Source organism: Cervus canadensis, chromosome 3 (assembly GCF_019320065.1).
Source record: "Cervus canadensis isolate Bull #8, Minnesota chromosome 3, ASM1932006v1, whole genome shotgun sequence".
Taxonomy (NCBI): Eukaryota; Metazoa; Chordata; class Mammalia; order Artiodactyla; family Cervidae; genus Cervus; species Cervus canadensis.
In genome coordinates this window covers 18,888,891-18,905,719 of record NC_057388.1, presented here as the reverse complement: position 1 = coordinate 18,905,719, position 16,829 = coordinate 18,888,891, and the positions used below count along the sequence as shown (strand labels likewise).

General features: G+C 37.1%; 1 protein-coding gene across 1 annotated transcript in view; it reads left to right on the top strand.

Moving 5' to 3' along the window:
• The window catches only part of VWDE (von Willebrand factor D and EGF domains), an 83,194-nt gene that overhangs the window by 61,716 nt on the left and 4,649 nt on the right, over nt 1-16,829 (top strand). Inside the window, 7 exon segments of the mRNA XM_043464242.1 lie at nt 9,743-9,793; nt 9,795-9,858; nt 9,919-10,039; nt 11,048-11,110; nt 11,113-11,142; nt 11,951-12,046; nt 13,296-13,391. Coding sequence (XP_043320177.1) covers nt 9,743-9,793; nt 9,795-9,858; nt 9,919-10,039; nt 11,048-11,110; nt 11,113-11,142; nt 11,951-12,046; nt 13,296-13,391 — 521 coding nt within the window.

Sequence of the window (16,829 nt, the reverse complement as noted above, 5' to 3'; positions counted from 1 at the left end):
ATAGCTTTTATTATGTTGAGGTATGTTCCTTCTATTCCTGCTTTCTGGAGAGTTTTAATCATAAATGAGTGTTGAATTTTGTCAAAGGCTTACTCTGCATCTATTGAGATAATCATATGTTTTTTATCTTTCAATTTGTTAATGTGGTGTATTGCATTGATTGATTTGTGGATATTAAAGAATCCTTGAATTCCTGGGATAAAGCCCACTTGGTCATGGTGTATGATTTTTTTTTAATATGTTGTTGGATTCTGTTTGCTAGAATTTTGTTAAGGATTTTTGCATCTACGTTCATCAGTGATATTGGCCTGTAGTTTTCTTTTTTTGTGGCATCTTTGTCTGGTTTTGGAATTAGGGTTGATGGGCCTCATAGAATGAGTTTGGAAGCTTACCTTCTTCTGCAATTTTCGGTTGGAAGAGTCTTTGGAGTAAGATCAGGTGTTAGCTCTTCTCTAAATTTTTGGTAGAATTCAGTGTGAAGCCATCTGCGTCCTGGGCTTTTGTTTGCTGGAGATTTTTGATTGACCAGTTTCGATTTCTTGCTTGTGATGGTCTGTTAAGATCTTCTATTTCTTCCTGGTTCAGTTTTGGAAAGTATACTTTTCTAAGAATTTGTCCATTTCATCCAAGTTGTCCATTTTATTGGCATAGAGCTGCTGGTAGTAGTCTCTTATGATCCTTTGTATTTCAGTGTTGTCTGTTGTGATCTCTCCATTTTCATTTCTAATTTTGTTAATTTGGTTTTTCTCTCTTTGTTTCTTAATGAGTCTTGCTAATGGTTTGTCAATTTTGTTTATTTTTTTCAAAAAACCAGCTTTTAGCTTTGTTGATTTTTGCTATGGTCTCTTTAGTTTCTTTTGCATTTATTTCTGCCCTAATTTTTAGGATTTCTTTCCTTCTGCTAACCCTGGGGTTCTTCATTTCTTCCTTCTCTAATTGCTTTAGGTGTAGAGTTAGGTTATTTATTTGGCTTTTTTCTTGTTTCTTGATGTAAGCCTGTAATGCTATGAACCTTCCCCTTAGCACTGCTTTTACAGTGTCCCATAGGTTTTGGGTTGTTGTGTTTTCATTTTCATTCATTTCTATACATATTTTGATTTCTTTTTTGATTTCTTCTATGATTTGTTGGTTATTCAGAAGCGTGTTATTAGCCTCCATATGTTTGAAGTTTTAACAATTTTTTTCCTGTAATTGAGATCTAATCTTACTGCACTGTGGTCAGAAAAGATGACTGGAATGATTTCAATTTTTTTGAATTTTCCAAGACCAGATTTATGGCCCAGGATGTGATCTATTCTGGAGAATGTTCCGTGTGCACTTGAGAAAAAGGTGAAGTTGATTGTTTTGGGGTGAAATGTCCTATAGATATCAATTAGGTCTAGCTGGTCCATTGTGTCATTTAAGGTTTGTGTTTCCTTGTTAATTTTCTGTTTAGTTGATCTATCCATAGTTGTGAGTGGGGTATTAAAGTCTCCCACTATTATTGTGTTACTATTAATTTCCTCTTTCATACTCGTTAGTGTTTGCCGTACATATTGCGGTGCTCCTATGTTGGGTGCATATATATTTATAATTGTTATATCTTCTTCTTTGATTGATCCTTTGATCATTATGTAGTGTCCTTCTTTGTCTCTTTTCACATCCTTTATTTGAAAGTCTATTTTATCTGATATGAGTATTGCGACTCCTGCTTTCTTTTGGTCTCCGTTTGCATGAAATATTTTTTTCCAGCCCTTCACTTTTAGTCTGGATGTGTCTCTTGTTTTGAGGTGGGTCTCTTGTAGACAGCATATATAGGGGTCTTGTTTTTGTATCCATTCAGCCAATCTTTGTCTTTTGGTTGGGGCATTCAACCCATTTACATTTAGGGTAATTATTGATAGGTGTGGTCCCGTTGCCATTTACTTTGTTGTTTTGGGTTCACGTTTATACAACCTTTCTGTATTCCCTGTCTAGAGAAGATCCTTTAGCATTTGTTGAAGAGCTGGTTTGGTGGTGCTGAATTCTCTCAGCTTTTGCTTATCTGTAAAGCTTTTGAATTCTCCTTCATATCTGAATGAGATCCTTGCTGGGTACAGTAATCTAGGTTGTAGGTTATTCTCTTTCATTACTTTCAGTACGTCCTGCCATTCCCTTCTGGCCTGGAGGGTTTCTATTGATAGATCAGCTGTTATCCTTATGGGAATCCCTTTGTGTGTTATTTGTTGTTTTTCCCTTGCTGCTTTTAATATTTGTTCTTTGTGTTTGATCTTTGTTAATTTGATTAATATGTGTCTTGGGGTGTTTCGCCTTGGGTTTATCCTGTTTGGGACTCTCGGGTTTCTTGGACTTGGGTGGCTATTTCCTTCCCCATTTTAGGGAAGTTTTCAGCTATTATCTCCTCGAGTATTTCTCATGGCCTTTCTTTTTGTCTTCTTCTTCTGGAACTCCTATGATTCGAATGTTGGGGCGTTTCACAGTTTCCCAGAGGTCCCTGAGGTTGTCCTCATTTCTTTTGATCCTTTTTTCTTTTTTCCTCTCTGCTTCATTTATTTCCACCATTTTATCTTCTACCTCACTTATCCTATCTTCTGCCTCCGTTATTCTACTCTTGGTTCCCTCCAAAGTGTTTTTGATCTCATTCATTGCATTATTCATTTTTAATTGACTCTTTTTTATTTCTTCTAGGTCTTTATTAAACAGTTCTTGAATCTTTTCAATCTTTGTTTCCAGGCTATTTATCTGTAACTCCATTTTGTTTTCAAGATTTTGGATCATTTTTATTATCATTATTCTAAATTCTTTTTCAGGTAGATTCCCTATCTCCTCCTCTTTTGTTTGACTTGGTGGGCATTTTTCATGTTCCTTTACCTGTTGGGTATTTCTTTGCCTTTTCATCTTGTTAGATTGCTGTATCTGGAGTGGGCTTTCTGTATTCTGGAGGTCTGTGGTTCCTTTTTATTGTGGAGGATTAACCCAGTGGGTGGGGTTAGACGATTGGCTTGTCAAGATTTCCTGGTTAGGGGAGCTTGCGTCAGTGTTCTGGTGCGTGGAACTTGATTTCTTCTCTTTGGAGAGCAATGGAGTGCCCAGTAATGAGTTTTGAGATGGGTCTATGTGTTAGGTGTGACCTTGGGCAGCCTGTATGTTGATGTTCAGGGCTATGTTCCTGCGTTGCTGGAGAATTTGCGTGGTATGTTTTGCTCTAAAACTTATTGGCTCTTGGGTGGTGGTTGGTTTCAGTGTAGGTATGGAGGCTTTTGGACGGTCACTTATTACTTAAAGTTCCATGTAGTCAGGAGTTTTCTGGTGTTCTCAGGTTTTGGGCTTAAGTCTCCTGCCTCTGGATTTCAGTTTTATTCTTCCTGTAGTCTCAGGACTTCTCCAACTATACAGCCCTGATAATAAAACTTCTAGGTTAATGGCTAAAAGATTCTCCCCCGTTAGGGACACCCAGAGAGGTTCACAGATTTACATGAAGAAGAGGAGAGGGAGGAGGGAGATAGAGATGAACAGGAGGAGAAAAAGGGGGACTCAAGAGGAGAGAGACAGATCTACGCAGCTGTATTCTCCGTAGCCCAGTCACCTACAAGGATTCACAGAATTGGATTGGGAAGAGAAGGGGAAAGGAGGAAATAGAGGTGTTCTGAGGTAGAAAACAGAGAGTCAAGATTGGGAGAGGATAATCTTCGGTTTAAAAATAGGGCTTCTCTTCTTTTTTTTTTTGTAAGGTTATAGTGTATTGAAAATGAAAATTAAGGAGTAATAGAGGAGTACTAGAGGACTTTAAAAGAAATAAGAGAAAAAGAAAAATAGAAAATAGAAGAGAAAAAGGAAAGAAAAAAAAGAAGAGAAAAAAAAGAAAAGAAAAAAAGAAAAAAAAAATTTTTTTTCCCTAATTAAAAAAATCGTAAAAATCTATGGAAATGAAAGTTAAGGAGTAATGGGGGAGTAATAGGGGATTTTAAAGGAAAATAAAAGAGAAAAAATAAAGAAAAAAAAAAAGAGAAAAAAGTAAAATTATATCTAGGAGTTTCTCTGGAGCTGTTGCGGTCAGTGTGGGTTCGGCTCAGTTTCAGATAGCTCCTCGTTCCAGCTTACGCTTCTCGATATCTACAGGCCCCTCCGGTGTAGTCAGTGTTTCCTAGAGGGGTTTTAATCTGTTGCACCAGTCCCTTCTGAAGCGGTTCCCTTTGTTTATTTGGCTTCTGGTTGCCGGTCTCTTCAGAGCCTCATTTCCGCCCTGACACAGGCGGGCGGAGGTGGACTCTTATTCAGGTAGCTAGTTCCGTCGCTCTGCGGGGCAGGGAGGGGCTTGCGCTGCCGGGCGGGGCTGGCGCTGTGGGGACAGGCTTGGGCCGCGGGGATGGGCTGGGGCTGCTGGGAGGGGCTGACGCTGCTTTCTCCGTCTGCGCTGTTCAGGCTCCCGGCTGTTCTATATGGAGCGCGCTCCGCGCTGCGCTAGGTTCCAGCCCTCGGGTGTTCCACAAAAGCGCGGAAGGAAAAGCTGCGCCTGCTCTCTGTGCCTTCCCCGTCAGAGCGGTCCAGGCAGCCAGGGGCTTGGTGGGCGCACTCTACCCAGGTGTGGCGCGCCCCCTCCCTTCCGCGGACCCAGTCTCAGTTTCCGCTGGCGCCAGTCGGGCGCGCGCCTTCCGCCCTCCGCGTCCCCAGCCCCAGTCCCCGCCCGCGCCGGTCGGGTGCCTGCGCCCTGTGTCTCGCCGCGACCTTCCCCTCCCCCCTGCCTCCTGCCTCCGGCGGGGCTGGGCCGGTCCGCAGCCTGCGAGCTCCTCTCTGGACCCTCTCCGTCTCTTTGTTCTGCGAACGGCCGGCAGTGTGTTCCGGCCGGTTAATTTACTCTCTCTCTTTTGGTCTCCCACAGTTCAAGTTGGCAACTCACAGAAGTTCCCTCCGATTGTCCTCAGGGCACTCGGCCCGGACCCTACCCCAAGCAATGCCGCCTAAGAGCTCCTGGGATGGATCTCCATCCTTAGCTCTTTTGTCTCACTTTTTATCTTTTATATTTTGTCCTACCTCCTTTCGAAGACAATGGGCTGCTTTTCTGGGCGCCTGATGACCTCAGCTAGCGATCTGAAGTTGTTTTGCGAAGTTTGCTCTGCGTTCAGTTATTCTTTTGATGAATTTGTAGGAGAGAAAGTGGTCTCCCCGTCCTACTCCTCCGCCATCTTGGCTCCTCAGGAATGTTTCTTAATGGTTTTGTTTCTTAATGGTTTTAGTGGGAATTCTTCCATATTTTGCCACTGAGTATATGATATCACTACAGGTTTCTGCTAGAATTTTCCTTTTACTGGTTGCTTTCTCAGAATTCTCTTTGGTTTTAAGTCAGGAGTGGGTTTTACATTTTATCAAATGCTTTTCATCATCACTAACTATGTGCTATAATATCTGTTAATGTTTCCTTGGATTAACTTTTTCAGAATGTTTTAATAATTTTTCTTTTCTTTCTTTATTTTTAGCTGTGCTGGGTCTTTGTTGCTGTGAGGGCTTCTCTCTAGTTGTAGAGAGCAGAGGCTACTCTCTAGCTACAGTGCCCAGGCTTCTCATTGCAGTGTCTTCTGATGCAGAGCACAGTCTCTAGGGCAAGCAGGCTTCAGCAGTTGTGACGTGTGGACTCAGTAGTTGTGGTTTGTGGGCTTTAGAGCACAGGGTCAGTATTTGTGGTGTATGGGCTTAGTCGCTCCATGGCATGTGGGATCTTCCCGGGACAGGGATCGAACCCATGTTTCCTGCATTGGCAGGCTGCTTCTCCATCACTGAGTCACCAGGGCTGCCCTTTCAGACTGCTTTTTTAACAGAAAATGGTTGTATCAACATTATATTAATTTTTTCACTTATATCTTAATACAATTGTTAGTTGAGATACAAGTCTATTTCACCCTGATGTGATAATATATAACTACACAGCTGCACTTGATTTACCTTAAATAAAAAAATAGTATTTCATTTTAAATTTGTGTATTTTCAAAAATAATGCTGACTATAAGATTATGCCACTCTGATAAAATGTTGATGTTTCATCTCTTTGTGCATGTTGCAATAGTTTTGCAAGAGTCTTTCCTTGAAATTTGGTAAAAATATTTTTCCATTAGATCAGCTGTCCTGACATCATTTTAGGAGGTTATTTTAGATTGTTTTTCTATTTCTTTCAATGTAATTTTTCTGTCATCTACTCTAGCTCTTCTTCAGTTAATTTAATCATTTATATTTTGTAAAAACTCATTGAGATTTCAAATTCTTAGTTTAAAATTATATGTATTATTATATAATTTTTAAAATTATTTTCATATCTACAGACTTGTCTAGTTTTGTTTGTTTGTTTCTGGATAAAGCTTGCCAAAAGTTATCAAATTACTTTTTTCAAATCATCATCGAAATTTGCTTTTCTGTTGTTTATCTCTTTATAATTTTTCTTTGACTTTTTGTTGTTTTGTAAGGGTTTATTCTGGCCACTGATCCTTTACATAATGTGTACTTGAAATTATCTTTTCTATCTCTATGGCCTACCTTATCTATATTGTCTTTTTATGCAGAAATAAAATTTTATACAAATATCTCTATACTGCTTTATATTCTGTGTTATCTTGTGTATTTAAATATATTACAACTTCTCTGAGGGCAGTAATCATGTGTTGACTTTTTAATGCTGCAAGGCTCCTAGAATAGCATTTATATATGTGATAGACTTTAAGACTGTTTTTTTAATTGAAGTATAATTGCTTTACAGAATTTTGTGGTTTTCTGTCTTACCTCAACAAGAATCAGCCACAGGTACACCCATGTCCCCTCCCTCCCATCTCGCTCCCCACCCCACCCTTCAGCCTGTTGCGGAGCCCCGTTTGGGTTCCCTGAGTCACAGAGCAAACTCCCCTTGGCTGTCTGTTTTACACATGGTATAGTAAATTTCTGTTCCTCTCCATACATCTCCTCTTCTCACTCCTCTCCTCCCACCAGGTCCACAGGTCTGTTCTCTGTGTCTATTTATCCATTGCTGCCCTGAAAATAAATTCATCAGTACCATCTCTTCAGAGTCCATATATATGTGTCAGTATATGATATTTATATTTCTTTTTTTGACTTACTTCACTCTGTATAATAGGCACTAGTTTCGTCCCCCTCATTAGAACAGATTCAAATGCATTCCTTTTTATCACTGAGTAGTATTCCATTGTATATATGTAACACAGCTTCTTTATCCATTCATCTGTTGATGGGCATCTAGGTTGCTTCCATGTTCTAGCTATTGTAAACAGTGCTGTAGTGAACATGGGGGTACATATGTCTTTTTCAGTTTTGATTTCCTCAGGGTATATGACTAGGAGTGGGATCGCTGGGTCAATGGTTTTATTTCCTAGCTTTTTAAGGGGTCCTGATACTGTCTTCCATAGTGGCTGTATCAGTTTACATTCCCACCAGCAATGTAAGAGCGTTCCCTTTTCTCTACACCCTCTCCAGCACTTATTATTTGTAGACTTTTTGGTGATGGCCATTCTGACTGGTGTCAGGTGGTATCTTACTGTAGTTTTGATTTACATTTCTCTTATAATGACTGATGTACATGTAACAGACTTCAAATGAAGGAATGAATTACCTAATGTTAAATACTACAGAAAGTGTTAGTCACTCAGTCATGTTCAACCCTTTGCATTCCCATGGACTATAGCAGGCCAGGCTCCTCTGTCCGTGGAACTCTCTAGGCAAAGATACTGGAGTGGGTAGCCATTCTGTTCTCCAGGGGATCTTCTCCACCCAGGGATTGAACCCAGGTCTCCTGCACTGCAGGCAGATTCTTTACTGTCTGAGCCACCAGAGAAGCCCTCTGTAGGTACAGCAGAACATTAATAAATGTTATGCTAACTGTGACTAACATAGCTTTTTCTTTTTTGGTTGTTTAGCCATAAATTTGCAGCAACTGTCAACAGAACATTCACTACTTGGTGCGAGCTCAATCCACAGTCCTGCAACTACAAAAATGCTCTTGGCTGCAACCAACCACATCTCCCACTTCTCATTGTTACAACCCAAATTAATCATTCAAATAAGGCTATTTCCCATCAGATATCAGATTTTGAACATGTGGATCATACTCCTAGTGCAAACCTCGGTCTGGAGGAGTTGGCAGTTCCTACAAACAACCATAGTTCTTTAAGCATTAACCTGAACAGTTCTCACGGTGAAATAAAGGATCTTACCCGAGTCTCACCCAAACAGACGCAGGAGAGTATACTCAAACTAACAGGTCTGCCCAAGGTTACACACAGTATAAGGATGTGTTTACATCATCACTTACTAGAGCCATCACAGTTTTGCCAGAAAAGCCTGGATTGGACAAAAGATCAAGTTGTGCTGAATCCCCTTGCCTTCTTGGTGTTTCCCGTGTGCCAACCACAGGTGGTCACTTCCAGTGTGGACGCTGCCCCTTTGGATATTACGGAGATGGTATCAATTGCAGAGGTAGTGTGACAACTCTTCGAATGTCACAAAGAAAAGTATCTAGTTCACTTTTAAGTGCTTAAAAAGATACACCTTTCTATGTATTAAATTTTGTTTACTCCATTTAGTTCACTAACTTCTATTCATTTTATTTATTATTTGGGTATATTCTCTTCACATTTCAAAAAAATTAACACAAGTGTTTCTCAATTTTTTAATAATGCTGATATTAAAAAACATTATGACTATATAATACATTACAAATATATGTGTTAAGCACCTACTTGTTCTAGGGCCTTTGGAAATATTTCATTTCAATTATGTCATATAATCCACAAGGACTCCATGTGCTAGGTATTATTTTTCCCGTTATACAGAAAAGAAAGCACAACCTTACAGGGCTAACTGACATTCCTGGCAGTAAGCAGCAAGATATAATGGTATGAATAACATGTGGTCTGGGTTCTGTTCAGCTCACAGAAGGTATTTAGCCTTTAAATGACTAATCCTGCATATTTATTTGTATAAATTAAGTTTCTCTGTAATTCCTCCAGCTCTTAAGGATAAAACAAGTTAGGCATCACTTTAATTTTGAAAGGATTGTTTATTTCTTTTCTCAGTCATCAGCATAGTTTGATACAAATCAAACTTCTGGCTTAGAAGCTACTTTTTAGTGTTCATATTATTTCGTTTTGTTTGTGTTTTGATTTGTTTGAGACCAACTTAAGCAACAGAGCTGTTAGAGTGTTCCTTTGTTCTGAGTTACCTTGAGGAACTTCATTTTTTCTTTTTTCTGTAGGAATAATGTTAATAACCTTCAATTCTTACATGTTTATAATATAAAACTCATTATTATTAGCAAATAAAACAACCTCAATCATTTCAGTTACTTCAGAAAGTGTTAAATGGGTTGTTAGAGAAGCTTAAGAAATAAGAACATATAATAAGCTAATGATGTGTTCCTGGCATTTTGATCTTTGACATTCTGATTCTCCCTGCCATTCACCAGCATTTAGCCAATTAGTATCTAAATTGCTCTCTGAAAGACTGTAATCCTTTTATGGTTTGCATCCATGTCCAACAGCAGATTTTCTATGGGACTAATTTCCTCATATGGTATGTTTTGCTTACCCTATTAATCATTTGCCTCAGTCATTCTGGTAGTAAAACAAATATAAGGGAAAAAATAATTCTGTGAATGTATGCAGTCATTATCATTTAACAGCAATTTCAAATTTTTCAATTTCAGAGAATTTTACTTTTATTATATAATTAAGTCTACAGACAATGGGGATACACTGTATCTACAAATCAGCCTTTTTGCCTTGATTTTTCCAGTGATTTGTAAAAATCCTTGTGGAAGAAACAGAGTGTGTCGCCCCAAACATATGCAAATATAAACCTAGTTACACCAGTTCTAACTGCCAGACTGTTAAGTATAGCTCTTATTAGTTTGCATAATGAATTTAATTGATAACTAATATTTCTAAGCCACGAGCCTTTTTTTTTTTAACAGCTATATGTCATCCTGACTGCAAAAACCACAGAAAATGTATTAAGCCTAACATTTGTGAATGTCCCCTAGGATATGGTGGAGCAACCTGTGATGAAGGTGATAATTCAAATTAAAAATCAAATAACAAAACCAAAATAATGCAATCTTTTTAAAATGTTTTAAAGGTAATTCAGTTTTACTGTGTACATATTAATATATATCTTTTAATGCTGGTGAGGGAGTCTAAGTTTTGTTAATGTTTATTAAAAATAATTTATTGAAGATTAAAAAATTTAAATTTGCCAAATCAGATAGCCAAAAAGCAATAGCTCATACATCTTTGGTAAAAGTATCTGCAGAAATTTTTTGTGATATTTAGTAATATGGAACCATATCCTGATAAATATTTTAGCTTCAAACAAAGGATATCTGCCTATTAAATAATTTCTCAAACATGGGTCCAAGGAACTGCTATTACCAAATAATTAGAAGGTATCAGGTAGTAAAAAGAAACCTAAAAAATCATTTTGAAAAACATGTTTATAGCCATATAATTTCATTGCCTTGGTTGAAATCTTAAATGGAGAGTTTAGGAAATGGCATTCTTAAAATGGATAATACTTTAAAGAAAAAATTTTGTTATTTCTTAAGTAATATTTTTAAAGAATACATCTTAGTGGATTGTACATACATAATTATTATTAAACTGAGAGCCATGTTAAGTGTTTTCATGGCAAGGCAAGGCACAAATTAACAAATTACAGTAAACATAGTGAACTAACAGAACCACCTAGTATGAATAGCATATGAAAATAATTATAGATATATAGAAGTGTTTTCTTTGTAGGGCAAGAATGTGTAACTCCAAGTCTCACTTTTCAGAAGAAACTTCAGATTGTGTATTTCCATCCAGTTAACCAAAAGTTTTATAAACCAAAACATGCTGATATTTATAGGTGTCTACAGAGTGCGGCCTCATAGTCAACCCCACAGAACTAGATTTCATGCTAAACTAGAACTAAGTTTCCTGTAAACTGCTCACAGCAGCAGGTTTTCTTGTGCTTGTGCTTCATAAACTGGCTTTTTCCAAATTATGAGCTGATTTAACACAATCTGTGTCTGCAGAAGACTGTAGACCACGTTGTCACCATGGTGGAGCCTGCTTAGGGGGAAACCTCTGCATGTGTCCTGTGGTTTTGTAGGAATAAGGTGTAAAACAAGTAAGCAAAGCTCTCTTGCAGTCTAATATAATGAAATTGCTCCTTAATGAGTTGATTGCTCTAATCCTAACTGAGATAAACCCAAACCCTCAGCAAAATACATGCCTTCATGATTTGCTAAGATGACGACCATTCTGCATACCACTGGGAACACTGGGAGCCAGCACTAAGTAAGATAAAGAAGCTTGTTCTTAGAAGCAGCTCTCTTCTGGACTCTATCCATGACCATTACTTTGAGAGAACAAGAATTCTAACTTGTGTGTGCACAGTCACTCAGTCACGTCCGACTCTTTGCAACCCCATGATCTGTAGCCCGCCAGGCTCCTCTGTCCGTGGGATTCTCCAGGCAAGAATATTGGAGTAGGTTTCCATTTCCTTCTCCAGGGGATCTTCCCAGCTCAGGGATTGAATGCATGTCTCTTGCATCTCCTGCATTGGTGGTTGGGTTCTTACCACTTGTGCCACCTAGAAAGCCCCTCTAATTTTTTAGCTTATAAACAAATCTCCTTTAATCTATGTCTATGATTACTTTCATTAGTAACAATTTTCACAGTCAACTCTTGCTTACTATTCACCCCAGTGATTTTCTACTTTCCCCATCTCTATTAACAACAGCAAACAATAAAGATAACTAAATATGAAAACTGCAAACTATTTAAAGCCAAAAAATAAACTGGTTTTTATCTTTCTCTTTAATCTTATTCATTAGACAATGTGATTGGCAGTTATGAGCACCTAAGTTATAGCCAATAATATGACCAGTACCAAGTCTAATTTACCTTTCTTTTAATTTATCCTATGATCTTAGTTGTCTGTAACAGGCACTGTGAAAATGGAGGCCAATGTCTTAAACCAGACGTCTGTGAGTGTAAACCTGGCTGGTATGGACCTACCTGTAGCACAGGTAAAATCAGAAATATTTTCAATAAATATGTCAGTTGAAAGAAATTTAAGGTGCATCAGTGGTTTAAGGTGCATCAATGGCTTAAGGATAAGGACTTGCAAAACATAAAACTAATCAGATGAGACTGGTGTAGAGTTTTTATTTCAGATAGATGTTTAAAACCCTCTCTCTCGTCTTCATTAATTATCTTTGTATTCAACCACAGAATGTATTTCAGCTTTACTCTTATCCAACCCAAACCAATTTCTTTTTTGGCTTTTATTTTTCCCTCATACTCTTGCCTTATGGTGGAGAGAAACATATTTGTGTTGCATATTCAGGTATCTTTGAAGTTTATTTTTTATCACAATGCAGACATTCTGTTTCATTAAATATTCAAGCAATTCTGAGTTAACTGGACATCATAATGTTATTCTATTTATTAATCACAGTATCAGGCTTAATATGTTTGCCATTATCTATGTTTAATCCATTGTGATCGAATGACTCTTCTCAACGTAAATTTAATTCAGTGTTTATAGCTTGACAACTATGTGTGAAGCAAGATGCAAAGGGAAATAAAGATCAATTTGTTTTTTCCCCAGTTACAAGAAGCACATCATTAGTGAAGGAGATATAGGTTATAATTATAAAAAGTACTATGATACAAGTTGCGTAACAAGTGACATAATAAATGTTTAGCTTTTTGGAAACAGGAAAGAGAAGTTCATTCTGACAGGTGCAGTTAAGAATAAAATTGTGTAAACTTTGTAGAACTGGCAAAATCGGGGTTAAAAATGGAATTTGGGGTGACTTTCAACGTGGAACAACGGGAAGAAGCAAAAACAAAGCATGTTCTTGAGTGTGCTAGGACTTGAGTGCAGTGTCCCTATTTGAATTGGGAAGATGACTTAAAGGCATGACTGAATATATTTGAGCAGATTACAGACTATCCTGTTTGTGCTGCTGAATTGCTTTCTCCTAACTTCTAATTGTTTTACCAACAATGCTTACCAAGGTCATTCTGAATTCTAATAATAGCCTCCACATTCATAGCTTGGTAATATTTGTTAATGAATAAACTTTCAAAGCTATTATCTGGTTATTCCTCTCCTCGTATGTTTGGAAAAGTCTAATTAATTATAGGCTATGGGTTTAAGTGGCAGTAAAAATAAAATATTTCATTATGCACCATTCTGTACTTCAGGGCAGCTTCCATTTTTTAAATAATAAAACTTTCATGGTCTTTCTCCCTCCTGCTGTTTACCAGCTTTATGTGACCCTGTTTGCCTCAATGGTGGTTCCTGCAATAAGCCAAACACTTGCATCTGTCCAAATGGATTCTTTGGTACACAGTGTCAGAATGGCAATTATTCTTTCTTTATAAATAAAAAGGCAAAGGAAAAGTCAGACACAAACAGAGCTCTGAGTAAACAAACATAAGACAATTTTCAAAGGGGAAGATGTTATTTATTTATTTTCTCTATTTCTTGTGATATTGCAGTTTTGGTCACCAAATTACCAGTTCATAGAAATATATGAGTTATTGTGTAAAATGTGTACTTATTCAACTTATGTTAGGCTCACAACCTTAGCACGTTTGTAGGACCAAGGTGTGAAACAAATAAGCAAAGCTCTCTTGCAGTCTTTCGTGTGCAATGCTGTCATTTTTGTTGCCTTCTCAGCAAAAATGTTTTATTTACAGTCAATCTAATGTCTAGTACTAATTTTATCTCATGATCTCTCTTGACTTTAGTTTCATTAAATGCTTATGAAGAGCCAGCTACACACAGCAGTGTACCCAGTAATATGAGACATAAAGATGTACCATTTCCCCCATTTATGGCCTATGACTTTAACACTTTCACTCATAGAGTTAATGCTATAAACTGTTTTTGTTTTTTTCAGAATAATGGGCATGACCTGAAGTTGAGCACATAGGCATGAAATAATGTCAATAAATGAAATTTTAAATCTGTTTTCTGTATCTTAGTATTTTTGAGCTTATACAAATATAGAGTGGATTTTTAGTATAAGACGTGATAATTTAATTCCTAAAATACATACTTTCTTTGTCATGTTACAGTTTGACCTACAATCCTGTTTTGTTTTGTTTTGTTTTACTTAGAGGTAGGTTAGGATTCTAAGATTGACATTGAGATGGAGAAGAAACCATCCCTCTAATACTAGATACATTAAGCATACAAAATGAGTTTTTCTAATTCAGATTTCTGTTAAGGAGCTAGGGTATGAACATGGACTGCAAAAACTAGATTAAGGCAGATCTTGAAAATTAGGAGACTAAATGCATGTTTAAGAGTTTTAGGTAGAAGGAGAATGTGAGAAAGAAAAAGCTATGCTTCTAATGCTATTTGCAATAGGTGTAAGATTTAGTAAGAAAATTTCTTCTCTAAAATGTGTATGTCAACTATATCACTAGGTAAAGCAGAGACCCTCTAATTTACTAAATTGAACTAAAAATTATCTAATGAATACATGTCATGTTAAAATTTTTGGAGTTATCACTCTTTACAACGTCCTAGTGGCATGGATACGACAAATTTATAGTTTCCAGGCCTCAGACCTCTTTACTTTCAAGTTTGAGCTGGACAGGTGCTGTCAAGTGTGAATGAGACTACAGCAGACCGCCTCCAAGCACAGTCGGCACTTGGCATTAAGTAACGGTATTATTGCTATAAGACATGCTATACAAAGTGCAGGAAAAAATATGATCTTTATTAGGTCACATCCCTTGTAAGCCCAAATAGAGGGAAGGGAAGATGGTATACATATTGAAAGCCATTGAATAAATTAGGCAGAATATGGTTAAAGTAAGTATAAGGAGCATATACTGTGTATTCTACAGATTTCGAAAGAGAGAGACACTGCGCTGAAAACATGAAAGGTTAACTATTAATAAGCAAGACTTAAAATGTGAGGCTGTATGTGTGTGCTTAGTCGCTCAGTCGTGTCCAACTCTTGCGACCCCATAGACTGTAGCCTGCCAGGCTCCATGGGATTCTCCAGGCAAGAATACTGGAGTGGGTTGCCATTTCCTTCTTCAGGGGATCTTCCCAACCCAGGAATTGAACCCAGGTCTCCTGCACTGCAGGCAGACTCTTTTCCGACTGAGTTACAAGGGAATCTGAAAATGTGAGGCTAGAGATGGTTAAATGTATCTTCCAATTTCCTTCATCCCTTAAATGCCATGAGCTCTTTCCATATACAAAGTAAGGCCAGATTACTTGGCTCATTTTGGAGTCTGATGGAAGATCCATCTGAGACCTGGAGAATCTCATAAATATATACATGACTGGGTATTCTCCTAAACTTCCTTTTCTTAAAATGGGATTAGGGGTGGCACAACGAAGTCCACATTTTATGCCATTTCTCTGTATTACTTTAATTATATATACTTTTTTGTATAGATGTAGTATTTATCTCTACACTCAAGTTTTATACAGTATATGAGTACTGATTATAACAAGACTACCCATTATAAAAAGGTCCTTTTTTCTTTTTAAGCGTTATATTCCTAACCACTGGTATTTCTTGTGATGTTTTTGTAATGAAAAGAATACATCTCTTCCTAGTTAATAGAAATAATCTTAAATTGAATAGGATTGTTGTCGTTCAGTCACTCAGTCGTGTCTGACTCTTTGTGACCCCACCAACTGTAGCCCACCAGGCTCCTCTGTCCATGGGACTCTCCAGGCAAGAATATTGGAGTGGGTTGCCATTTCCTTCTCCACTGTAAGAATTAGAAAGCAGAAAACTTAAGATCATTTCTCTATTATAAAAAGTACCAATAAAAATACCAGAGAAAGGAAACTCAATTATTAACCAGAAGAGGCTCAGTCTAAAATAATGGATATTATTCATTTGCTAAAATCTTTCAGTTAATATTGTTTTTATACAAAAAGTGTTACATTATTTTCACCTATAAATCTATTTGAAATCAGCGGAATTTTTCTTAGTGTTTGGAAATTTTCAAAAGGGGAATCTGTCCACAAATACCTTATTACCAAAACAAAATAATTGGACATTCACTTTTACAACAAAAACTAAAATCCACTTAATCATCACTCAAGGAAAATTAAATTTAAAAATTTATAGGCAAGTTTGCCTTTGTATTACTATTTTTAAATAACTGCATTTAATTGTCACATCAGGAAGAAGTATGAAGCAAGAAAAATCCTGTCATAAAAGATACAAACCTCAACTTCTGAACTCCATGGAACAGAACCATATACGTAGAAATTACTAGTACACTGTATTCAGGATTATCTAATAAATATTCTTGAAAAAGCCAAAGATTTATTGTTAAAAAAGACTTTTTCCCAGGCCCTGAGAGGAATAAGTCACATATAAAGAAAGCTCTGTCTCTATGACCTCAGTAGGTATCCAAAAGTAACTTTAAAGTTTTTTCTAAACATATAACCAATTTTTCTAACTTCCACAGGAACAGGTCTTATTTTGAGCTTGGTTTTGACTTATTTTCTTGTTTTTTTCCCAGGTCATTTCACTCTTTACTTCAGAGTTTGGTGAAACATAAGATTAGATTCATAATATTTGCACTATCATACTGAAGGCTCCATTGGTTATAAACACTTTACCAATATATTTCAAAGTATGCTAACCCACTAGCAATTTATGGCTATAACCACTGTATTTTATGATTTAGAAATGATGGTTTTAACAACTTGCAGTTGTGATCTTATATTTTACTAGCTCATTTCTCTGCCTTATGTCCCTATATATCACACACACATAATGCAACATATAATATATAATAATTGAATAT